The sequence below is a fragment of the Colletotrichum fioriniae genome, assembly GCF_027942845.1.
Source record: "Colletotrichum fioriniae strain IMI 355084 chromosome Unknown scaffold_7, whole genome shotgun sequence".
Classification (NCBI taxonomy): domain Eukaryota; kingdom Fungi; phylum Ascomycota; class Sordariomycetes; order Glomerellales; family Glomerellaceae; genus Colletotrichum; species Colletotrichum fioriniae.
In genome coordinates this window covers 1,701,720-1,727,169 of record NW_027076843.1, presented here as the reverse complement: position 1 = coordinate 1,727,169, position 25,450 = coordinate 1,701,720, and the positions used below count along the sequence as shown (strand labels likewise).

General features: G+C 55.6%; 6 protein-coding genes and 1 non-coding gene across 7 annotated transcripts; 4 read left to right on the top strand and 3 right to left on the bottom strand.

Annotated features, from left to right (window-relative positions):
- Positions 1-559: 559 nt before the first annotated feature.
- Positions 560-3,026, top strand: N0V96_006643 (uncharacterized protein; the record flags this gene model as incomplete). The annotated part of the gene is made up of 6 exons (XM_065757785.1): positions 560-770; positions 842-1,044; positions 1,097-1,747; positions 1,802-2,101; positions 2,158-2,478; positions 2,538-3,026. 6 exons carry the CDS (start codon positions 560-562, stop codon positions 3,024-3,026), a joined length of 2,175 nt encoding a protein of 724 aa, XP_065613702.1.
- Positions 3,027-4,866: 1,840 nt separating this feature from the next.
- Positions 4,867-6,153, top strand: N0V96_006642 (uncharacterized protein; the record flags this gene model as incomplete). Its single annotated transcript, XM_053197728.1, has 1 exon — positions 4,867-6,153. The coding sequence occupies one exon, from the start codon at positions 4,867-4,869 to the stop codon at positions 6,151-6,153; it is 1,287 nt and encodes a 428-aa protein (XP_053044806.1).
- Positions 6,154-6,573: 420 nt separating this feature from the next.
- On the bottom strand, positions 6,574-6,657 carry N0V96_006641. The gene has a single exon. It is a non-coding gene; the product is annotated as a tRNA-Gln (tRNA).
- A 557-nt stretch (positions 6,658-7,214) lies between these two features.
- On the bottom strand, positions 7,215-8,237 carry N0V96_006640 (uncharacterized protein; the record flags this gene model as incomplete). The annotated part of the gene is made up of 2 exons (XM_053197727.1): positions 7,215-7,878; positions 8,041-8,237. The coding sequence occupies 2 exons, from the start codon at positions 8,235-8,237 to the stop codon at positions 7,215-7,217; spliced, it is 861 nt and encodes a 286-aa protein (XP_053044805.1).
- Positions 8,238-12,458: 4,221 nt separating this feature from the next.
- Positions 12,459-13,951, top strand: BET4 (Rab geranylgeranyltransferase; the record flags this gene model as incomplete). The annotated part of the gene is made up of 3 exons (XM_053197726.1): positions 12,459-12,467; positions 12,641-13,499; positions 13,569-13,951. 3 exons carry the CDS (start codon positions 12,459-12,461, stop codon positions 13,949-13,951), a joined length of 1,251 nt encoding a protein of 416 aa, XP_053044804.1.
- A 191-nt stretch (positions 13,952-14,142) lies between these two features.
- N0V96_006638 (uncharacterized protein) lies at positions 14,143-15,792 on the bottom strand (the record flags this gene model as incomplete). Its single annotated transcript, XM_053197725.2, has 2 exons — positions 14,143-15,396; positions 15,487-15,792. 2 exons carry the CDS (start codon positions 15,790-15,792, stop codon positions 14,143-14,145), a joined length of 1,560 nt encoding a protein of 519 aa, XP_053044803.2.
- Positions 15,793-17,869: 2,077 nt separating this feature from the next.
- Positions 17,870-19,342, top strand: N0V96_006637 (uncharacterized protein; the record flags this gene model as incomplete). Its single annotated transcript, XM_053197724.2, has 1 exon — positions 17,870-19,342. One exon carries the CDS (start codon positions 17,870-17,872, stop codon positions 19,340-19,342), a length of 1,473 nt encoding a protein of 490 aa, XP_053044802.1.
- Between the last annotated feature and the right edge of the window lie 6,108 nt (positions 19,343-25,450).

Genomic DNA, 25,450 nt, shown 5'->3' with positions numbered 1-25,450 from the left:
CCCCGTCACTCTGTCGGGCTCTCCTTTGGTCGCAGGGCACCTACCCACCCGCCATCTCACCTCCCCTACATCTCACTTCCACTTCTTTCGTCGTTTGTCGTCGCACCCCGACCTCTTACCACAATATCGCCCACCCACCGTTGTCGTCACGCCGATCATCGATGCCTTCTCAGTCCCTCTTCACCTGTTGACCCGGCCGTTCGCATTCAACGACTCCTATCGCAATCGATAACGCTAGTCGAGCCCGCCCGCACCCGCACCACGCGATTGACACCACTTCCCGCGTCTTGCAAATCACGACTCCATCGCTTTCCGCGTCGCGCCCATCTCCGCAACTCCGGCCGCTCCAGTTCTTCGTACCTTTGCGGCCCCGATTGACGATCGTTGTCGAGATAGACCACCTTTGCACGCAGGCGCATGAGATAGTACGAAGGGAAGACACGTCGATATCCACGCTGTGGATCATCGACACGCCGAAGACATGATGACGAGTATGGGACCGTCTTTTGCAGGCCATCCTGCCGGTATGCAACAGCATCCAGGTGTACCCGGGCACCCCATGGCCCAGGGTATGCCTCACAACCCAGGGCAGCAAGGCCCGGGCGGAGGAATGCCTCACCAGATGCACATGGCAGTATCAGGGCCTGGTGGTCAGGTTAATCCAAATCAGTTGATGGGCGGCATGCCGCCGGGTGCTGGAGGTCCGAACGCTCACGCTCTGCAGCATCTCAATCCTGCCCAAAACCAAATGTTCCAGCAAAATCAGTTTGGTAATTGTACGTCGAGTTTCCTCACCCTCGCCTTCTTGTCTACTTGCTTCCCTACTAACCAAGTCGCGTAGTCCAAACTCCAGCGGCGATGGCGCATGCCACCCAGATGGCGCAGCAGCGCTTGTTCCAGCAGCAGCAACAGGCGCGACAAGCACTCATGGCCCAACAGGCCTTCAACGCGAATATGGCGGGCGTCAATGGTATGCCGATGGGAATGCCAATGAACCCGATGAACGCAGCTCAGATCGCGGCCATGAGGCAGGGCATGCGGCCGGTAAATATCGCATATCCATCTTGGTACTCACATTGCTTACGATAGGGTACAGCAGCAGCATAACCCCCAGGCACAGGCGATGCTCGCTCAGCAGATCGCTCTCCAGCAGCAAGCCGTCGCTCAACAGAATCAACAGATGCAACAGGGCCAACAACAGCCTGGCCAGCCGGTGCAGATGAACCCTCAGCACATGCAAAGCCTTCAGCAGGCCCAGATGGCAATGCAACAGCAACAGGCCCAGCAGCAACAGGCTCAACAGCAGGCTCAGCAACAGCAGGCCCAGCAACAGGCTCAACAACAGGCCCAGCAGCAAGCGCAACAGCAGCAGCAACAGGGCCAGCAACCCCAAGGCGGACCGCAGCAGCCTCAACCGCAACCCCAGCAGACACCGCATCAGACACCACAGCAGCAACCCGCACAACCCGTCAACCCTCAATCTGCGGGACAGCCCACGCCGTCTCAGACTCCGGGTCCGGCCCCGAACCAACAACCGCAGCCTCCTCAGCCTCAAGCCCAACCGCAGGGTCCTCCTCAAATGGCTCCCCAACCTGGACCGCAACAAATGAACCCCGCGCAGCAGGCTGCGGCTCAGGCTGCCGTCGCCAACAGCATGGCTATTGCTCAACAACAAAGAAGGGAAGGAATGAAGGGACACTGCCTACTGAAGTTGATGCAGTTTAGCGAACATTTGAGCGGCTTTCCCGTAAGTCGAAACTAAAGACAGCACCCAGTCACAGCTCACTGACAGAAAATCCAGGGCCCCAAGGGCAAAGACGACCTGTCCTACTGGAACAGCTTCGTCAATCAATTCTTCTCCACGAAGGGCGTATTCCGACACTCGGTACACATCACCGACGTCGAAGACCAAGCAGACAAGCAATACGAGATAACCTACCCCGCACTTCCTCGATACTTCCACACGCACTTTGACAGCGGTGTCAAGAACATGCAGTTGATCATGGAAAAGGGGACGACGGACCGACCGCTTCCCGGCGATGGCCACTGGATTGAGAACACAAAGTCCAGTTTGGTCTACTGGTACGATAGCGGTTCGCACGTGAGTCAATAGCTCCTGTTGCCGAGGACAGAAACAACTTCTAACACTGCGCGCAGCTTGTCGCTACGGGCACCGTCAGAGCCCACTTTGATGCAGAGCAAAAAATTGAACTCTTCGAGTTTTTGACAACCAACCACGAAGAATACATTTCTAGAAAGGCCGCTATCGAAGCTGCGAAGCCTGTGCACAACTGGGTGAAGGAGTGGCACAAGGTTAACTCCCCTGACACCAAGACCTCCCCAGAAATGAGCAAGAAGGGCAAGGCTCGCCTTATGAAGTCCCCGCAAAATCCTCCGCCAGAAGCATTGGTGGACCTTCCGGAGTCGGCGGTCAAGAGGGGCATGGGGGTTACTGAAGCTGTGTTCCAGTTCCTCGAGGTATGTGACAGCTCGCCCGCGCATGCATGTGGATCTCCGGCACTAAAGATGACATGCAGATTGCTGAAGTGATCGGCCAAATGAACCCCCTTTTCGCCTTCTACCACAACCACCCTAACCTTGGCCCGTACGCTGCTCTTGAGCAGTATGTCGGCCAGATCAACGCCCAGCCACAGGTCATGAACGGTCAGCCGATGCCCCAAGCTCCCAGGACACCCAGCTTCGGCCAGTTCCCGATGGGTGCGAGCCCGGCTCAGCCGCATATGCAGCTTCCTGGCTCGCCTCACGTCACTGGAAGCCCTGCGCAAGGCCACATGCAGGCACCCGGCATGCAAATGCAACAGAGCCAGCAAGGCACCAGCTCCAGCGGACCTAGTGCAAACACGTCTCCAGCTTCCAACAAGCGAAGACGCCCATCCGGTGTGAAGATGGAGGAGGACGGCTCCCAGGCACCTACCCCGGGTGGTCCTCAGGTCAACGGAGTTCAGAACAAGGGCAAGCCCCCTACGCCGCGGATGGCAAAGAGAATGAAGGGCAACCCGGCGTAAGCTGGAGGGGTGTCTTTGGACATCCAGGTTATGCTCTAATATGAGTCTGGCTACGCAGGCTCAGTAATGCCTTTTTTTTTATGTCATCATTATGCAGCATGGCGGCGTCTTAGTGCTTGGCTTTCTGGCTCTGGGATCTCAGGGCTGTTCATATGCGGGTGTTTGGCAAGCATTTTGGACGTTCGGTGTTGGCTGGAAGCTCAATCCACCACATATCCTATGTCGATCTCGTTTGGCATCTAGGTCACCCTCCACTCTCGACCAAGCCCACCTGGAAGGGCAGGCAAGTTCCTGCACAACCTTGGGACGAGACTTCACCAACTGTCTGCAGCGCAAGTGGGGATGTCTCGGGTCGAATGAGGCTCCTGAGCCCCTCCACATGGAGCAACGGTGCAACGGTAGCAAGTTGTCGCCCAGCAATCGAGATACGCAGAGGCTAATCGAGACAACAAAGTTTGTCCATATTCCTCCCCCCCCCCCCCCTACCTGTACGATATCACGCTCGGCTACTGTCTAGCTCGGGCTCACTGTTTCATGTTGTTTATCCCTCGAGCCGCCTCGCATTGTCTGATTTGCCCGTCGGGGTCTCGGTCACGTCTCCAAGCTACTTTTTTTTTTTTTCTTTTTTTGTTGGCGAGGAATGAGTTGGGGGAAAGATGGGTTTCCAAAAAAAAGAAGTTTTGTGGAATTTTTTTCCTGGCGGATAGCTTTTTTTGTTCTATCCTACGGCGGCGGAAGGTGGTGTTTTGTCGGCGTAGTCGTTGCTGTCGCTTTATTTTCCTCCATCTTACAAATACCTAGTCTCTCATCGGAAAGGAAATATGCATACCCAAATTCTTGACAGGGAGTTAACTTGACTTGATGTAATGTCCGTTGATATGTTTGCAACCCTTGGGCCTACCTAGGTCAGGATAAGGTATTTGGTGACTGCGATTGATGCTACATGAAGCGCCTTCCTGCTTTTTACCATGACGGCCTTTGGAATCTGTTTTTGTTCATAGCACAGTAGAGCACGCCAGCTTTCTGTCCCAGCATCAGTTGTTCTATTCAAACTGGCAATTCCATGTTGACTCCCCAGGAAGCAGCGCTGCAAAGATCAGAGGACCCTTTTGGGGTAGAATGTGAGGGTATCATCAAGGTATCCAAAGCTGTGTTGATGAAATGGTAGGTATTTTCGGGTAAAGGAAAACAAGCAGTCCATCTGGTTGTCCGAAACCGCGTCACAGTCTATGGTATGTCATCACGGAATCGCGTTGCCAGGCCTCGTCAGAAGTTGGCCCACGTTACAGGGGAAGGGGATGGGGGGATACAGATCTGGTGATTTTGTCACAATCATGTCATTCCATTGGAGGGGGCAATCACGCGGATTTTCTGAGTGGTTCGAAAGGGAATTCTCTCATCACCCTGTTCGTTTGCATACAATACCTACTACTCATCGGAGATGGCTTGAGGTTTTCTCACTTATGATGGAACTTTACCCGCCCTCCGCAAAATGTGTTTGGTACTCTTCTTGTCGTTTGTCAGAGTGACTATATAAACTCACAGTAGGGTTTTTTTTTTTGTTTTTTGTTTTTTTTTGGCCGCAATTTCTGTGTCATCTCCTTATTCGCTGGAGAGATATATACCGGCTCTGTCCGTCTCACCTCATCAAAAGCAAAGCAGCGTTGAAGAGACAGCTGGCGACTTACACGAACCAGGCAGTATCATCCAAAAAGGTGCATTACAAGGGCTTACAGTTGAACAAAAGCTCAGGATACATCACTTACAACACTCAAAACAACACAGAGGCCAAAACAAAAAAAAAACAAAAAAGGGAGCGAAAAAGAGAGAGAGAAAAAAAATGCCACTCTTCCGCTCCTCATCCGGCTTAGACGCCATCCTCAGCCGTCCGGAAGACGACGGAGTCGTAAACCATCTCCTCTCCAACCCCCTCTCGACAATAGCCAGATATCTCTACGACTTTTTCCCCGTTTCGCATCCCGTGGTGTATCCCCACCGCAACGGCAACGACGGCAACAACGACGACGCCGTGACCGTAGTCTGCGTCTCCGACACACACAACACCAAACCGCGCCTGCCGCCGGGAGACGTCCTCGTGCACGCGGGCGACCTCACGGCCTCGGGCACCAAGAGGGAGCTGAGGGAGGCGTTGAGGTGGATTCGGGCGCAGCCGCACCGGTTCAAGGTCGTTGTTGCGGGGAATCATGATTTGTGTTTGGATGAGGCGGGGTATGGACGGAGGAGGGGCGAGAAGGGGATCAGGGTTGGTGGACAGTCACAAGATAACGATAGTTACTCGATCACAAGCAGAAGAGATGAAGATGAAGATGACGACGACGACGGCGACGGATCACCTCTGGACTGGGGCGACATCATCTACCTAAACCGCACAACAACGACCCTCACGATACCCCCGCGCCGCCCCAACGACGGGAACAGGACGTACGCTGACCGCAAGATCCGCATCTACGGTAGTCCGTATACGCCGCGACACGGAAACTGGGCCTTTCAGTATCCGCGCTCCGGCGGCGCTGCCCCCTATTGCTCCTCTTCCTCCTCTTTCTCCTCCTCCTCCACCACCTCCACCACCTCCTGGCGCAAGGCCGACGTCGACAACGACAGCGACAACTCAGGCGACCCCTGGCGCGGCACCATCCCGCCCGGAACAGACATCCTCGTCACCCACGCGCCGCCAAAGGGCCACATGGACGACCCGCGCGGCCACTGGGGGTGCGAGATGCTCCTGGCCGAAGTCTGGCGCGCGCGGCCGCGGCTGCACGTCTTTGGGCACGTGCACTGCGGTCGCGGGCGGGAGGCGGTCGCGTTTGACGGGCTGCAGGCGGCGTACGAGGAGGTGGTCTTGTTGGAGGCTGAGGCTTTTGCGGTGGCTGCTGCTGGCGGCGGCGGCGGCGGCGGCGGTGGTGGTGGTTGTGGTGGTGTAGGTAATGTGGTGATGGCTTGGGTCAAGGCCTTGCTTGGTCTGGGCTGGTGTTTCTTGGTCTGGGGATGGGTGCTGTGGTGGCAAGGGGGACGGAGGCGTACGGGGAGGACTGTATTTGTGAATGCTGCTGCTGTTGGGGGCGTTCAGGATCGTTTGGTGCGGGAGGCTATTGTTGTGAGGATATAGAACTTTTGTGTAAGTGTGTGTGTGTGTTAACAGTTGGAATAGGCTTGATTCGGAAACGGGCGAAGGCGGGAGTTTATTTTACTAGCTTAGAGTTAACGTTGTCTAAGACGCGACGAGGCTTATCTTCTCATACTCTTGTCGCACATAGTTCGCAGTTGTAACGACCGATTGTGCAAGCTGTTGTATGTTGAATAGTTGTGAAAAATAAAGTAGTAGGCATCGAGGCGACGCCTGGCTTGTTTTAACCAAATGAGGCTTGGACTCATCGAGTGAAGCTATCACAGCAATTGTACCGTCTGAACTCCCAATTATCTTCACGCAACGGACCCAAATATCCCTCATAATATATAGGCCAAAAAAGAATGCTGGTATCACTATCATGAGAATCGAATCATATTTGAAAGTGACAAAAAGAGAAAGAGGTCCATCCAGGATTCGAACCTGGGCCTACGGAAGGTTCTGAGAATCAGAATCCGACGTCCTAACCAACTAGACTAATAGACCGATGATGATGTTGAAGCTGTTGTGGCTGCTTCGAGATCCGAAATGCTGGAGCGCATATATGAAGGCTCAACGACACCAAAATGAAGATGATACTCTTTCGAACGCGGAAATGCATTTGCAAATGCGTGCCCATCGCAGGAGCGCGTTCACGTTCATGATGATACATTATACCAAAATGTGGATCAACCATTCTGTTCCGTTTGCCCTCTCCACCTCTTTATCCGGGGCCGCGTAGGCTTTCTTCGCGAATCCCTTTGGATTGCATAACCGAGAGATATCAAAAGAATGATTGCTATAATAGACGAAGAAATCGACTCTGATTGAAAGAAAGACTCCTAAAACGCCAAACCATGCTATGCGCCTTTTACTCGAAAGACTGTAGACAAGTACCTAAATGTCTCTCATGCCTGTCTCTCTAACGAGGACGAATCTCAAACCAAAGAGAGAAACCCCATTGAAACAAAAAATCAAAGAGAGGTTGTCCGTCCATGACTACAACCCATCCGCTGCAGCTGCTGCCGCTGCTCTCTTTCTTCATCGTTCCATCCCCTCACTCTTCATTTCAGAATCGCAATCAGCAAAACGAGAATGATGATGAGCACGACAATGGTCATCATCTGCTTATTCTCCCCTGCGTCCCTCGCGACTTTCCCCAGCGACCGCCGCGCCCGGTCGAGCCGGCCCTGGTGCCGGTCCACGACCTCGTCCACCTCGTCCAGCATGGCGACGTGCGAGTCGAGCTCGTCGCCAATCTGCATGCTCAGCTCCCTCTGCCGCCCGATGGACTCGCCGAGCCGGTCCAGGTGGTCGTCCTGGTCGCGCATGATTTGCGAGTGGTATGCGTGGATCTGCTGGTTGTCCATGCCCTCGGCCTGGTCGCGGTAGCCCGCCGTGTCGGCCGGGTCGTCGCGATACCGGCCGGGGCCGAAGAGTGCCGCGGTGGCGGCGTCTTCTTCAGCTGTTGCTGCTGCGGCGGCGCCGGGGGAATCGGTGAAGCGGACGGTCTTGTTGTTGTTCGAGGCGCCGCCGGGGAGGCCGCGGAGGGAGCCCTTGAGGGGCTTCGTGGACTGGGCGGCGTCAAAGTCGGCGGCGAGAGAGGGGTCGTTTGGCGAGGTTGTGGTGGAGGAGGTGGAGGGGTTGGAGAACCCGTGGAATTGGGAGGTCAGGTCTGAGAACTGCTTCTGGAGGGCGGGGAGGGAGTCGGTGATGTTCAGGGCGGCGCTGCGGGAAGTAGGATCCAGATTAGCATACCGTACAACGCACAGAATATGGGCCACGATGCTCTCGCGCGGAATTTGGGAGAAACATCCCGGCATGACGTCGGTTATGGAGGATTCCGTCGCATAGGTAAGGGAACAGGACCAAAGGGGGGAGGAAGCTCACCTCTCATCGCCGGCACCCTGCAGGCGCTTGGCCTCGGCGTCTAATGCTTCCAGGCCATCTTTGAACTGGTCGAGCGAGCGGGAGATGTGTCCGTCCTGGGTGTCGGCGTCGAGGTTGAGCGACAGGGCGCGCTGACGCTCCAGGAGGGAGAGCTTGACGTGGTCGGCAAGCAGGTAAAGCTGGTTCAGGGTGGACATGTTCTTGGTCTTTTGTCTTGTTGCGAATGTTTCTGTGGGGATGGATTTTCGAGTTTATTTTACTTGGTGGGTATGTGGATGTTATGATTGCCGACCGGTGCTCGTAATGGAAGGCAGAGTGCACAAGCAGGAGATTCGGATTGGAAGGGATGACGATGGTTGCAAACGTTGTTCCTGGATGATCCGGAGTGGTTGCGGATTCGGGGGACGTTTTGGAGGTGTTCATGCGCTGGGGAACGGGGGGACGGACGGAGACGGGGGGTGTGAGACAAGCGCTCAGGACGTCAGGTCGTCCGCAACAAGGACTGTGAGTTGCGTTTCTGTGCAGGCGGCGCCGCAGCGACAGGGGTCTTTGGGTCCGTATGCTTTCAAGGGTGCATGGGCACGCGGGTAACAGATTCATCCTCCTGCCTCCTGGGCCAAAACATGCCCGTTCAACATCAACTAGAAGAGATAAAATAATTCCAAAATACTCAGAAAATACCCTAGGTAATTCTCTTTTGACACGTAGTCTTTTCTGAGGTATCCTGACTTAATTAGTGCTGGATAGGCCTTGGGTAGAAAGAGAGAGCTTGAATGGACCGGCGGATGATTTTGTCTCCCGCGTGCTGGGGTGTTAGCGCCTCCGGTGGTTCGGGGTCACCTAGCCCAATAAATGGGGGGCCTAGAACTGCAGTGCTTTGCGTGTTGTCCACGTTGGCCTTCCAGGTTGATGATGCATGCACTACACCTCACATCTCACAATCTGCATCATCTCTTATAGACTAAGGTAATGAAGTCAACATTCCTACACCGGCGAAGTGTATCTCTCTTTCTCTTCTGCTAGACCAGCGTGTACTTCTGTAAAGAATGAGCTCTGTTGCCTCGATCAGCGTACATTCTTCTGGCTGCAACGTAACATATACTTTTATATCAGTCAGCTTATAAGACTTGCTCTTCTCACCACCTCATTTATACCTGCCTAAGGCAGCTAGCTTCTGGTACTCATGAGCCCGATGTTTACTGTGCCAAATTTCCAAAGTCCACCAAAGGGGAATTGACCAGCTCATAATGTTTCAAAAGCAACGCTCAGTTCCAGGTAATGTAGTCAGGGCCAGCCCGAGCATCGTCTCACCAGCGTCATCACGGCGCCTATAAGGCATACGAGATAAAATGCTTTTTGGTCTTCGTACCACGTCAGTATGAAGAGTGATGCTGACAGCCAGATGAAAAGTCTCAAGTTCGATTCATGAATATACATGCAGATAGGTGTTTGGTGTGTCAACGGGACGAATACTTCATGTTGACATTCATTGTAAACTTGATAATCCCTCGAAGCATGCAACTATCTCCTCTCGCGATTTATCGAATGACGTCTCCATCCTTATCGATCCCACCAAGAGCCTCGAGAATGTCACTACCGCCCAACATGCCAACGGCGCCTCCGGTCGTCGATTTTGGCTTATCCTGCCAGACTTCATGAAATTTGAGAGTCTCGTCGCTCGATGCCACAACAATAGTTCCTTCTTTTGCCGTACGACTTCCCTTGAGCGCATCTGACGGTCCTCCTGGGTACGGAATGGCGTACAAGGCCCGTGGGCCACCCGCCCAAGCAATAGCCCCGACTTGCCGACAAGACGGCCAGCTGAAGACAATAAGACGATATGGGTGCTCGGTTTGCGCATAGCCATGGCTGTAGCCAAACGTAGCTGCTATTTCCCGCCGTGTCGTAGACCAGATCAACGAGGTGACCTGCGCACCGACATCGATGGTGACCAGTGGTATGCTAGACGTCGTGTGGAAGAAGTGGATGCACTTGTCGCCCAAGCCGCCACCAGTGGCAACGAGCCCGTTCTGCCAGGGGCAGAAGGCGATTGCCTTTATTGCAGCTTCGTGTCGCCAACAGTGCGTTTCCATTCCTCGTCCAAACACTCGCAGATCTTCTGTAGGCGCTTGTAACGTTGTAGGGATGCCTCCAATAACACCAGCCTCGATTGTTGCGCTTATCGGAGTGACGTCGAACAACGTCTCAACGCTAGGGCTCAATCCATTGCCGCTCGCTTCATACTCTTTTGGTCGAGAATACATATTATCTCTTCCTAGCAGGCTCCAATCACTTTTTGACCGGCGGCTTTTACGGATCAGAGCCGTAGCTAAGTTGTGGTACCTGCTCTGTTGGTCCAATCGTTGTATCTCAAAGTAGCAGGCCGTGTTGTCATTGCTCCCGGAAACAAAGTCTTGGCCATTGGGAGACCAGACCAGCGCACAAATCTGCGAGGTGTGCGCTGCAATCTTGGCAACGGGCGTCACTTTACCAAACCAAGTGTCACGAGATACCTCCCACAAGCTGGGCCACTCAACGACGTAGTGCAGGATGTTTCCTCGACCATCGCCAACAAGAAGGTCCTCTGTCGGCACTGTAGCGCTCGAGATGAAGGGGTTTTGTGATGGTCTTTTCGTCACTGATGGCCGCTAGCTGACACATTCGACCGGAAAGGGGTGGTGAAACCAAAACCGCGGAAGCATTTCGTCAATGAACGACAGGAGACCAAAGTAACCATCCTTGCGTGCAAAGGCTAGAATGGCCTTGTTTCCCTCGGTTGAGGAAAATGACAGAGACGTCAGGCTCGTATGTCGCTGGTGAGGAGTGCGGTAGACAGGTTGGGGATCATGCCATTCCGACCATCGGTAGACGGTGTTTCCCAGAGCCACAGCTAAGCATTGGCAGGTAGAAGAGTAGGCCAAGGGCGAGCGGTAGTAGTCATCCTCCAGGCCCGGCGCTTGGAGGACTCTGTACGGCGCCGCTGGCAGGCTGCGTTGTAATTTGATTGAGTCTGGCAACGAGTGTAAGCTTAATGAAGCACAGATGGTCCTTGGCAAAACGCAACTTACCCGTGGAAGATGCGAATATCTGGATTGTATACTCTGCTCTTGGTGCCCGGGCCGGATGAACCCTGAAATCGAGAATTTTGGCTGTCTTGTCGATCTCCAAGGCCTTAGCCAGTCTCTCTTCGTGTCGTTGGTGTTCCTCCTCTTCCTTCGGCCGCGGCCCAAAGAACTTTGTTCGGATTCGTCTACAGGGAGTAGATGAGGCCGGAGAAGGGCGCTTGGAAGACGTTGGGGACAAGACCGACGGCCCATCGACGGAGACGGGAGCGGGTACGGGACGGCAGGCAGGCAGTGTAGTAGGCAGTGGCAGATGGTCTTGCTTCATACGGATCTTTTCGGAGAGGGGAGCTCCGTCTCGTCGAGGGATGTAGCGATGCATGTCCTAGGGAGAGATGATTTCTTAGGGAGGGCGGATGGTGAAGAAGAAGAAGAAGAGCAAGGGAAATGAGAACAGGTAGATCGGTGTGTCATTGTATACATGTTAGTAGCTAGCGTCGTCACGGGAAGCTGTGCAGGTCAGTCAGCTTGGCCAGTTCTTCCTCAGGTGCGATGGTCTCGGGCTCTTGCCAAAGCTGATCGAAGCGATTCAGATAATGGCTAGCTCACTCTTGTGCGACAGCTGAAAAACGTGGTAGCGGAACAAAAGTGCGGAGCAGGGCAACAACTAGGAGTATAAGGGTAAGTGTAGAACAATAAGATGGAAAATGAATGGTGAAGGCCTGATTTTATCCCGTAGTCTGAATGCAATGGGAGTGGTAATACTGTTGATTTCCCTTCTGGATACCCAACTAAGAACACGACCTTGACTTCCAGGCCGTTTGGTCAGGTTCAGCCTTTGCATGTTCGAGACGCCTTTCGTCTCCATTACCCAAGGCATATGAAAGATGCAATCAGGCCTGACTTGGCACTCGCCGCTGGATAGCTAGTCCGTGATCTGCCTTGTCATAGTGGCGAGGCAAGAAGTGGAGGTGTAAGATAACTGCTCGAGGAAAGAGGTAATAAGGTAGATAGGTACCTTACCTAGGTACATACCTAGGTAGCACGTGGGTAGGTACGTACGCACGACGTTGCTCGGGGTCTTCTTCACCGGGAGCTCGGGCCACTGGCTAAATTGACGTACTTTGACGGACGTGACGGGGCAGTGGGGAATCCCTGCTCTGGCGCGCGCCGCCCGCGCTGCCGCCAAGTTCCCGCATCAGCTTCATGCCACCCACAGCTCGCAGCGCCTTCAACCCCCCGGCCCCCAAACTTGACTTTGAGCGGACTGTAATTTCTCTCCGTCTTCCCTGATCGACCTTCCCATTTTCCTGTCAGATCTTGTTCCCGCTCTCATAGAGCACCCCTCAGATCCCCATGGAAAGCGTAAGTGTCACTACCTCCCGGCCCAGCGTCTCTCCTCCTTTCCACCCATCGTCCCCCCTCTATCCAGCAAATAAAACCTCCATCACATCTCCAAACACCCCACAACCGCCGATACATCTACACACGCTCCGTCCCCTCCCCTATTCCAAAGCTCACTTGTCAAAAACGCACAGCACGGCATAGCCCGCACAGCCCGGAAACCACGCACCGAAGCCCAGCTCCAGGCCGACCTCGCCAAGATCGCCAACCTCCGCGCCCTCGAAGACGCCCTCCTCCGCGCCTCGCCGCGGCCCGCCGACCCGGCCGACCCGGCGACCCTCGCCCTGACCACGGAGATCCTGCGCCTGAACCCGGAGCACTACACGGCATGGAACGTCCGCAGGCGCTGCCTAACCTGTGGATCATTATCAAGACCCTCGCCTGGGCCGTCGCCGTTGGCGCCGCCCGCGAGTTCGTCAGCAGCATGCACTCCGCCTCCGTCCTCCGTCGCTGCCTCGCCATCTTCCTCGACCGCGATCCCGCCAGGCCCCGCGTCCCCAGCAGTCCCAGGGAGTGGGAGGAGTGGTACAACAGCTGATGAGCCGCCGGTCGAGGCGGCGACCAATGACGAAAAGGTGGTAGACACCCTCAGGAGCGAGCTCATGTTTACGATCCCGCTCCTGCTCGAGTTCCCAAAGAGCTACTGGATCTGGAAATACCGCTCCTGGCTCCTCCAACAAGCCATCGACATACTACCCAGGCCCATCGCCCGTCGCATATGGGAGGAGGAGCTCGGCCTCGTGTCCAAGATGCTGACCAAGGACCGCCGTAATTTCCACGCCTGGGGCTACCGGCGCAAAGTCGTCGCCACCCTCGAAAGCGCGGCGCTCGACGGCAAGAGCCTGGTCGAGGCCGAGTTCGCGTACACGACAAAGATGATCAACACGGACCTGTCCAACTTCTCGGCGTGGCATAACCGCTCTAACCTGATACCCCGCCTGCTAGAGGAGCGCGGTGCCGACGACGCGGTACGGCAAAAGTTTCTGGAAGACGGTACGAGCGATCCCATATATATCAATATGTACTTCATGCAGTTTGCGACTGAAGCCGGCTAACGAACAGCAGAACTCGACCTCGTCCGCGAAGCACTAAACGTGGGCCCAGAAGACCAGTCTCTCTGGTTCTACCACCATTTCCTTGTCCAGAACATGACCGAGCCAGATGGCCGGCCCAAGATCGCGCCGAGTCTGTCAAGTACGGAAAAGGCATCCTACGTGAGGCGTGAAATTGAAGATATCAAGGACCTTTTGGAAGACTACGACGACATCACGTGGATTTACAAGGCGCTGCTGGACTACACGAGGGCGCTGCCGCGTATCGAAGGAAGAGAGCTCAGCGAAGAAGAGACGGAAGAACTACAAACATGGATGACCAAAGTGCGCCAGCTGGACCCTATGCGTAATGGGCGTTGGAGGGACCTCGAGACGGAGTGTAGTCTACTCTAGCCTTTCAAAGCAAAAATATTACACGTTCAAATCGTGTGTGGTTTTAAGGCAAGCGGCGGCGCCAGGACGGGCAGGGTCGACTATCATTATGTATTAGGTACAGCGGTGAGCTAGATGTACACTGGGCGTATCTACGTGCTAAAAGATGATGACCACTTCCTGGCGAACCTTATGAGCACCGCACAAAACGCTCATGAGGCGCATTTGCCCTTAATCAGGCTGGCGTTCTCTCCTACCAACCCATCAAAGTACGAAAGCAGCGTCTCGACAGGAAGCATATCCATCAGGCCCAGCGCCGGGTGGGACGACTTGAGGACCTGGCCGCCCCAGAGGACTCTGACGCACCAGCCACTCTCAACGGACCCAGGCGTGGATGTGGATGTGGATGTGGATGTGGCCGCGGGAGGCTTCTTGGCGCTGCCTTCGGCGCCGCCGTCCGCCCCCCGCTTCTTGTACAGCTCAAAGACGACCTCGGAGCCCATGCCGGGCCAGACCATGTGGTCGAGCTGCAGGATAGACAGCAGCCGCGAGAGGGAGCCGTCGTGCGCGACGTTGTGGAAGTAGATTGTCTCGCTCGTGCCGTCGACGACGGCGCGCAGGTGGACGGCGAGCTCAGCGACCCAGACGCCCCACGCCGCGACGCTGGCGGCGAGGGAGTCCGGGCTGTCGCGGTAGAGCTGAGAGTACTCCCAGTGGCCCAGGCGGTAGGCGGCGTCGGCGAGGTCCTGCGTGACGCAGGTGGTGGAGTTGGCGCCGTCGACGAGCTTGCAGGGGAAGGGCTTGTCGTGGCACTGGCGGGCGGAGAGGTTGTCGTAGTAGTGGTCCAGCGAGGCGTGGAAGCCCTCGTCGTCGGCGGGGACGCCCGAGATGTCGTCGAGGACGGCGTAGAGGGGGCCGGCGGCGGCGAGGTGCTGGGCCCAGGCGGCGTTGGAGGCGGACTTTATGCGGTTGAAGAGGGCGTAGCCGGCGGGGCAGGGGTACTGCGGCTCGAGGGAGTCGACGCCGGCGGCCTGGATGTTGAGCTGGAGGGAGTCGGTGGCGGCCCACATGCCGTTGACGACCATGCCGGCGACCTGGCTGGTGATTTGGTTGTTGGTGACACGGTACTTGATCTTGCGGTGCCACTCGGGCGAGTTGACGGTGTCATGGCCGGGGATGAAGCCTAGGAGATCGTGGTAGACGCCGTAGAGGTCGGCGCCGTGAATCCAGGAGTCGTCGAGGCCCTGGGCGGTGATCTGGGGGAACTGGCAGGTTCCTATCCAGCCTGCGGGCACGAAGGGATTAACGGGGGAGATGTAGACCTTCCAGTAAGTCTTTGCCGGCTTGTTGCTGCTGGCAAAGGGCTCGCCGTAGTAGAAGAGTCCTTGGTTGTCGCAGTTCCACTGGTACGGCTCCACGGGGAAGGCGTTGGAGGCGTAGGGCGTGCGTTTGTGGTGGCGGTGAACCTCATGGACAAGTCAGTGGTTGAGGAAGAGGAAGAGGAAGAGGAAGAGGAAAAGGAAGCAGTGGAAAGGGGTTTAGGTCGTTTTACTCACCAATTCCACGTACTTGAGCTCGTACTCATCCGACGGCTTCACATACTCCGTCTTGCGCACATGGGGCATGTTGCACCAGTTGTACTGCCCGTACCTGTCGTCGGGAGTCTCCGAGGTGTCATAGATGAACCCCCAGACACCTTTGCCGTTGATCACGGCGGTCAGATTATTGACCTCTGTGTGAGCGGGCGCGTACCAGCTCAGATCAACACCACCAGCTGCATTCGCGACACCGCCGGCGCTGCTGCCCGTGCCAGTTCTGAAGACAGCCAGGCCGGCCAACAGAGTAGAAGCCTTGGGCGCCATGATGTGGGGGAGGGCAAATTGGACAAAGATGAGGAAACTAGCAACGATGAGGAGGGACTTCAGCCAGGCGGCCGGCGACCCGATGGGCCTTCTCGGGAAAAAAGTTGAGGAAGCCATCCATACTTATGGGTGGGATGCGGCAGGGGGTGGGGATGACCTCTGCTCTCTCCGAGCGAGGCTTGTAAAGACTCAAGAGACAGCAAGCAACACGGGCTTTGCGTGTCTGTAACCCACGTGGCTCCGCAAAAGTGAAGTCCAGCTAGCACTCGAGTTGAAGGGTAATGAGCGGGTCGAGGCAAATGGGGGCCAAATATGAGTTACTTTCCCGCAGTCGCATCGAAACCTCGCCGGGAGGTCGTTGGACAAGTTGGAGGAAGGGTAGGAGGTTGGTGTTGAAGAGATGGAATGGGGTGTGCTCCGTATACGAAGTACCTTAAGGTAAGGTAGGTAGATACTTTGTAGGGAGGGTCGTGCACCACGTGTTCCGCCGACTGGTCGCGGGCTCAACCAGCCTCCGTACGTAGCGCCCCTGTGCCTGGGGGGACCAAAGTAAGGTAGGTACCGGTAGGCACCTCAACACGTGCTAAAGAACCTCTACCTGGGAAAAGACAGGGACTCGACCTTAGCTTGAATGATTGGACCCACACCAGCCGGAACCCGTTATCTCGGCGCCGGGACCGGTAAGCCCAGGCGGAGTGGGTCCTCCAATGCCAACGGCACTTAACCTCATGCCGTGCTTCTCCCACACAACTCCTTCCCTCACTGTCATATCGCACTCACCTTGAGGTACTCTAGGTAAGTAAGAAAATCACATATTTCACTGCCCTTCTTCCTCATTAGCATCATTGACGAATATTCCGGAAAAGATGACGAAAATTACTATGTCCGACTGTCGACGCTTTGGTTGGCTTATGGACTTCTGCTCACTACCCTGATATAGATGAAATTAGTCCACCAGATTCCATCCATATGCAGAGCTTGAATGCAGATTCCCGCATATCTACGGAAGGCAGCGTATGATACACTTGATGCTACTCTTCTTCAAGGCGCACGTTACCGAAACATATGTCATAATGTGATGCGCAATGTGATACGCACAGTGAAGGGATCTCTACCTGGCGTTTTATATGTCACTGTGTACACATTGCAACAAACGAAAGGAATTCACCATGATCTTACGGGCCAAGTGTATATCCCAGTCTAAGCCTGTCATCCAGCCCAAGTCTGCTGCAAAGTCGTGATCCAAAGAGGGATGTGAGCTATTACATCAAAGCCCGCCAAAGAGCTGCCTTGTTATGTTCTCATTAATCCACCTGTCACAGATTAAAATGAGTCTGAGGCTGCTGAAAGTCCGCTCATGGGAGATCCCATCTTCAAAGTATCCCAATTCGACAGTGTTCAGTTATACGGAATTCAATTGCTGGAGCGGAATACCTTCGTGATGCATGGAAGAGCTCTCGACGCAGTAGGATAAGGTATTTGAACAAATCCTCCAATTTTCTGCACCAAGGTAACCAAAGCGGTGAAAAAATCAAAAAAAAATCATATGGTACCTGCAACAATTTGAATTTTGAAAGGAGAGCCTCCGTTTGAGCCTACAGCCGTTGTGTAGAAAGAGATGGAAGCAAATTCACCTTCGTTGCCTGTGGTAGGCGTCTTGTGTGATTGAGTTTTGGTCGTCCTTGGTTGATTGATTCGGAGACGGGAACCTTAGTTGTCGCTTGTGCAACCTCTGTGGTGGCTACCCGCAAGGTACATCTTCCCCAAACTGAAAAGCCGAGACACTTGGACTTACAATACCCCCCCACTCTCACTTCCAACCTCATTTCACTCTCACCCTCAATCTCACTCTCACTTTCATTTATCAAAAGGAAAAGAAAACAAGAGAGAGAGGGAGACGGGACTCTCACCATGCCTAGTTTTCTGGACTACCTGCCCATCTTCATATTCCCCAGGGCTTTCTCTATTTCCACTCAACCTGACCACCTTCCTCCGTTCTCATTTTGCAGCCAGAGTCATCGATAGCATCCACAAAAACACTCTGATACACCACTTTCTCATCGGCTTCATTGGCAAAATGTCTCGCATGTGTGCCGATTCCGACTATTATTGCTCAGGCAGCATCCTGACTCTCACCAAGTACAGGCCAGTACAGCCTCATGGCACCTCCCAGTATCCTCCAAACCCACCACCTGGCCCTGAGCTTTGCCACTTCGACCCTCACCGGTATTTCCCGAAGGATGAGCAACTTCAACTTGAGGTGCTGGAACGCCTTTCAGAGAACCCCGGACCTCAAGTCTTCCGTTGCAAAATCATTGCGTTACCCTCGCCCGAGTATACGAACAATGACACCGACGTGAAGCTTCCCATCCCCCAGACTCAAGTCGTGGCCAAAGTCTTCGACCAAAAGCTCTGGCCGGAATACAACGGCACGTCGATCAGCAACATCGAACTCGCTGACGGCGCACTCAGCCGGGAGAGCTGTGTTTATCAGCATCTCTACCGGAAGAACTTGACCGGACCGCCGCACCTCACTGCGCAGTACTACGGTACTTGGGCGGTCAGGTTCGCCGTCGGCAAGACTCCCGAAGGGCGCGACCAGTACAAAACCGTGGCTCTCATCCTCATGGAGTACATTGACGGCTACTCCATCGAGGATCTCTGCAACCGAGATGAGTACGGTAATCTCATCCCGGACGATGAGTTGCCGCTGGAGTTCCACCAATCCGACACGGGACGCCCAGTGCTTCTGGACATCAATCACGACACGCGGATGGAGGTTTTCAGGCAACTCATCGACGGCAACGTCAGGCACATGCACACGGGGGTCATGGACGGCGATTATGAGCCTCGCCATGTCTACATCACAATGCGAGACGGAACCCGCGATCTCGACAAGCCTCGGACGGTTCTCTTCGATCTCAGTCGCGCACGACTTTGGTCAACGACCAAGAACGCGAAACATGCCCCCGATGGCATTCACTGCTTCGAGCTCGTCCCGCACCCGATTCATCCCTACGAGGTGGCCAGCGCCCCCGCATTGGGCGACTTCGCCGGATGGTTTCCTCAAGAGTGGTTCGACGAGACTGTGGACGGAGATGCGAGCAAAGGAAGCTTTCGGAACTGGTTGATCGAGGCTTTTGGCCCTTTACAGGAGGGACCAAATTACTCTACCTGCCAAACTGTGGAGAGGGCTATGGCCAAGAGGGACAGAGAGGACGCCCTGAGCAAGATGAAGGCAGCGATCATCGAGAGAGGCTTTCCCGTGTCCCCCTACCCGCCGCTCTACCACGCAGCTGCTACTTTGGAGATCCCGCAGAGTTTCAGATCCCTCAATATTTCACACGAACCTTATCCCGCCCATGTCTCTGACGCGTCATTGCGGGAGTCATCGAGGCACTTTGACGCGCCCTTCCGCGTCGAAATCCCCCCGACTGACCTTCAGCCTGAGGCTGGTGCAAGTGCGACGACGACCGACTCTTGGGACCAGGGCGGTAGTGCGGGCGAAGCGTCTAACTCACACACGCACCACGATCAGCCGGTCTTATAGGGCGACCAGGCTCCTGACACGCACGAGAAACCGAAGCCCAGCAACAAGAGCAAGAGGAAGAACAAGAAGAAGGGCAGGCGGGGTTGAAGTCTCTGTCTCTCCCCCTCTATTCTCTCGCTGCTTTTTGCCGCATTGGAGAAGTCGACTTTGGTTGTTTATCAGCCGTGGCGGGTGTTTCAGGGATGCTCTCTCTCTCTTTCTCTCTCTCTCTCTCTCTGACTTGAGCCGGGAGGGACTCGCTCGTCTTTTTTTTCTTCTGTCGCTGGGAACACGAGGACACATGGGGAATACGGCATTCGGGATATCATGATGACACAGAGACTACGGGGATATGGGAAAATTGGCGTGGGCAGTTTGGAGTTTCTAGATCTCTTTTGTATGTGTGTTTGGGTTTTCCCTTCACGACTGGTCTGCCCACCTTGGAGATGTTCCCTCTTCTTTCCGATGGGGGTCATCTATCTACCGAGGAAGACACGACAGTTGTGATGGAAGTCTGCATCTCGATTTTTTTGGGGGAGTGGGGGAGAAAGAAACGCAAAAGCTGAGGCATAGTAACGAGAGTCCACTTTAGAAATTGGTTCGCCCGGCAATTCCATTGTGATGCTTCTCTCCGGGGGAATAAATCTTCTTTGACTACTTTCTGCCTGGGACAGAACAGACCGTGACATGCAAACGAACCCAAGCAAGCGACAGACGAACGAACTGTCCCGAGATTGTGTAACGAGTTCCCTGCCTAGATTCTACTTGACACAGCTCCATCAATCTCCTCCTCCTCTCAGACTTTCAACCCGTTCTAAATTCTCTTACCCCATTCCATTTTAGCATGTAATCTATACGAAGCTCTACCAAAGACTCTAAAACTCCACAGATCAAAAGCCAACAACGCATCCCCTTTCCGCCATCATCATACAAACGTCCAAGAAAGCCCCAGCAGGAAAGAACAAAAGTCTACTCTCTCTCTCTATATATATATCTCCTTCCCTACACTCTCCTCTCCCACGCAGCAACGACGGCACCCACAATTTCCCTCCCCTTTGGTAATAGCAATCTCGTGCCCGCCCCGAGAACAACGACCTCGACCGCGTCCTCCCCGAGCACCCTCTCCGCATCCCACACCGTCTCCCCAAGCACGACAATGTCGTCGTCCTCACCGAGCAGGAAGAGCACCCGCCCTTTCTCAGCCCGGGCTCCGATGACTGTCCTCGACCACCACCACCACCACCACCACCATCACCACCATCACCACAGCTACTCCGCCTCGCCTCTAGCACCTCCGCCAGAACCCTCCACTCCTCGTCCCCGCGGTCATAAATCGGCGCGTGCCGAATCGTCGACATGTAACTCGTCACGAACCCAGGGTGCCTCGCAAGCTGCCACCCAACCACCTCCCCAATCCGGCCCCCGCCCACGAGCCTAAGCTCATCCCACTCCTCCTTCTTCTCCTTCTCCTCCTCCTCATCATCAACAGTCTCCTTCTCCGGTACATCACCGTCCACCCCGCCTCCAAACTTAACAGGCCTCAACCTCCGCCCAACAACCCACCTCCTCACCAAATCCGGAACCCACTCCGCATTATACAGCACCCGGCTCCGCCACCCGACGTGTGCTCCGCTGCGCACCAACCCGCCCGGCGCGACGAGGCTGAGCGACCGCACGAGGTGCGGGTGCGCGGAGGAAAAGGCGGCGGCGACGGCGCCGCCGAGGGAGTAGCCCAGTAGGTGAAATGCGTCGTTGCCGGTCCAGCCCGGCGAGGGGGAGGAGGCGAGCGCGAGGAGGATCTGCGTGGTGTAGAGGCGGGCGTCGTGGGGAGGTCGAGGGCGCGTCGGAGTAGCCGCGGCCGAAGAAGTCTGGGGGTGAGGGGTTGCGGTGTTAGTGAGGGATTGCTTGGAAAGGGAAAGGGGAAAGGGGTGAGAGAGGGTGAGAGAGAGAGAGAGAGAGACAGAGTGAAGGTTCTGTATGATGTGTGATGTATCATGTGTGGTGTGTCGTGTGTCATGTATGAGATGAGTGGTTTGCTTCGAGATCAAGACCCAAGCTGCCATGGTCATTCAAACGCCGAACAGCACACTGGAAAATGTTCTTCACTTCACATTCCGGATATCATAGCCCATGACCACAATCACGCATCTTCATCAACACACACACCGTCTCATAACCATCATAACCATCATAACCATCATCATTACCATCATCAAAAAAGACTCACCAAAAGTCATAACCCTCCACCCCCTCTCCACAAACTCCCCAGCAATACCCCCCAACGCAAGACAAGGCGTCCCAATACCGTGCAGCAGAAGAACCCTCTCCTCCGCCGCCTCCGGCCCAAACTCGTACACCCGCAAGTTCCCGTACGCCGTCGCGACGTCCCGCGCGCCGGGGAACACGTCGGGCGGGTACGGCGGCCGCTCGTCGCAGCCGGGGTCCCGCGTCATCCATTTCGGCGAGCGGGCCGTCTTGCGGCTGTCCCTTGCCGGACGCCGGGCCGGGAGGGCGGAGGTAGAGGTGGTGGTGTTGCGGGAGACGAGGACGAGGAGGGTGGCGGTCGCTGCTGCTAGGCCTAGGCCGAGGCCTATTTGCGGGAGGTGCCTCTCCAGTAACCCGTCCCTCATTATGTGTGTGTCTCTCTCTCCAACTGTGGTTTTTTTTAAAGAGAGGTATTCTAGAATGCTCGGGCCAATCAATCACTTGGTGGTAAGGATGATTGTGCGACCGGTCCGGGCGTGCTGCGAGGCTTGGGGTGTGCGCGGAAATGGTTTGCAGTTACGGTTCAACAGGGTTTGGTCAAGGTTGCGGGAGAGATTTCACACGATGGATTGTATCCGCGGGTATGGGATTGCGCGGTGGGCGGGTGCTGCGCCGGGGTGGGACGGAAGCCCCGTCACCGCACGGAGGTCGGGTAGAGGAGGGCAACACCGTACGGTAGTTACACACGTAACGCGGGGGGCATGATCGCTCGAGTATCGTAAGGGTTGGGTTTCCTCGGTGGATTCCCGTCGTCACTTGATCGCGTTTTGCAAATTACCGAGCTCTGAGCTTGATGCGTTTCCCTAGAGAGAGAGAGAGAGAGAGAGAAAGGCATCGCACATTTCCTAGGCTCGTCGTCGGCGTCGCCGCCTGGTTCCGCGCCCCTGCGAGAGGGGTGACGTCGCAAAGTAGCCGGCTCTCTCCTTCGACCCCCCCATGGGCACAGAATGGAGCCTTGGCCATGGGGCGGGTCCTCGATTGTTTCTGTTTAGTGGGAATCTGAACAATGCCATTCACTCGGGACCCGGAGACCTTGCATTCCCTTCACCCTCGACGTCTGCCGGGTAAGGTAACTAGGTGGGGTGAAGAACAGCGCATACAGCGGAAAGAATGAAGACTTCTTTCTCTGCCCTGCAGCGGCAGCATGTCGTCGAGTCCCGACAGCGAACCACTTGAGTCCAAGACACCGCCGCAAGATGCTGCGTCTCGTTGCATCCGCGCCGGAGATGCATCGGATGGAAGCGGAGCGGGATTCGCTCGCCAGGAAAGCCCATCCTCGACCCAAGCAAACAAGCAGGCCAGCCAGTCAGTAACCTCACGCTCCTGTCCGTACCTGCTGGTAGCCCTGAACCAGCAGACCGCCAAGCAAGCACTGTGCTGTTTGGCAGATTGCCCCACCACTACCACCACCGCTGGGCTGGAGGTGGCATGGTATGGCACGGCATGGCTGCCATGCCATGCACCACCAGTTGAGTGCCGCCGGCATGCCAGATGCGTCGGTTTGGCTGGTCGACTGCTGTTCCGGCCCTGTCGCTGGCGACGCCGAACCGTTCGCATTCCTACTCATGCAGGAAGCCCTATACGGCGCAAGACAGGTAGGCAATCACGCAGTGTATCTAAAGTGGTATCCATGGAGGTGGCTCAGCTAGTAGCTTGCCGTGCTTGCCTTGCCAACCCGAGGTAAGCTTCAGCTCCCAGCTTTCGTTTTCGTAATTCTCCAACCCCCCAAGGACAAAGGAGGGGAAGGGGAAGATGGGAACGGTGAGAGAGAGAGAGAGAGTGGCGGCGAGGTGGTCGGAGCGTCCCCCCACTGAGACGGTAGGCGTAGTCGCGGTATGGTAGACCCCGGGGAACGAGGTGAGGTGGTGAGACTGGCGAGAGGAATAATCCGCCGCCGCACCAAGCGATGCACACAATCCGCTATCTGGATCGAGTCTGACCCAACCTTGAATGCCAAAATGGCGGTGTGGCAGTGAAGAAGGGGCTTTTCCATGTCTTCCCATGCCCCCCTCAACCTTGTTGGTCTGCCGTCCGTGTGTTTGTGGCTTCCCCGTCCTCCCTTGCCCTTCCCATGGGCCATGGCTGCCAGATCCTATTCACCGAGAAAGCAAATCCGTGAGATCTCGTGGGGTGAGCCGACCAACATCAGTTGTCAACTCAAAGAACAAGACCGATCATCAGTCAGCTGCCATCACACATCGGCGCAAATATGCCGTCCGCCGCCATGCACATCGCACACTTGTGGTTTCACGCGGGCGTTGATACGGTAGGGTTCGAAGGTTAGCGGGAGACTGATTGGTGATGGCACAGCTAGTGAGGCTGGAAGGTTGGTCCAGAGGCTGGAGACCAAGAGAAACAAAAGAAGGTTGTCCAACCGGCGGCCATCGAATCCTTCCTTCCAGAGGAGCTTCGGCGTTGGTAGGTGTAGAGCATCGAGCTTGGATTGGATGCGCCGACAGGAACTGTATGACAGCGAAGGTCGAACTCAATGGCGGAATCCCCACACATCCATCTTGCTTTTTTTTACTTGTTGTCTAGACCCTGGCAACCTGGCGAATGTAGGCTTGCGTTGCTGCAGGCATTGTGCTGTGAGTTCGTTCGCAAGAAAAACAAGAGCCTGGCAGAAGAACATCGAGGTTGAGTGTGTCAATCCTGCCCCAATATGGAACAAGTCTTGGAGGAGGGAACGCCGCTCCTACGTCTGCTGCAGTCTGCTGAAAGGGTCCCCGGCCTCCCCAGGCACGGGCGAATCCAGGAACCCTGAGCCCAGGACCATCCGGCTCTGGGTCTCTCTGCACAGCGGGCAAGCATCCAACAAGTATCCGTAGCGTAGAGAGCCGACTGGGCGACCAAAATAGCAGCCTTCAGTTCCATGCGTGGGACACTGGGTGACTGGATGGCATGGAAACGGTAGGCAAACGGAACAAACGCCCGTTACGTTGTTGAGATGAGCCCTGGCCATGTATCCGTACCGGTGCTGTGACTGTCGCGGCGTTGCCAAAGGGCAGAGAGCGAGCAGGCGGGATGACGGTTGATCGGAGGACTGGGTGACTGACTGACTGACTGACTGGTTGACCGGGCTGACTATCGAGGTGACGGACTGGACGTGGGGTGACGAGGCGATGGGAATGCGATTCTGCCCCCTTTCGTCACTCGGATTCCCCTGTGAGCTCCACTGTAGAGATCACGAAGCCATCGACAGGTGTCTCAAGATGGTTTCCCATCTCCCATGCCCCCGTCTTTCTCAAGACCCCTAGGGCCCCAGCCGTGCCCTGCCCCGATTGACCTCCACTGGCAAATTGGCCTCCGCGACAGGGACGACCTGCCAATGCCGGCTTCAGCCTTCAGCGCTTCTGCCTTCTGTCTTCACAGCCATCGTCGGGTGGACAAGGGAGCTGTACTGTGCCACAATAGGGGAGCAGAGACCAGGGACCAAAGAGACATAGTTGTTCCAGGGTCTGGCCCAGGGGCGCTGCTGGCGTGGTCGCGCAGGAGGCCCGTCCACTTCATGCAGTGCTGGTGCAAGGCCTGGTATTACAGCAAATGCCACGCTTTCGCCGTACGGATAGAAGGTGTGGAACGTATGGTCCCAGTCGAGAGTTGGTCTAGAAGGCGTTTGGCGCCCACCGCCGCAGCGGGAAGCTGTTATCGATGGCGATAGAGTTGCTCCCATGCGTGTGGCATACCGAAGCTTACCTTAATCTCGACCTGGCGCCTCCGCAGCAGCAGCAGCAGCAGTCCATCGGCCGGCAGTCGCAAGATCTGATGGATCATGGGCATGATGACCATACGGAGCATCCGTACGCATGTACGGCACGGAGAGTTGATGTATAACTGAAGCCGAGAGTCAAGATATGCTAGAAT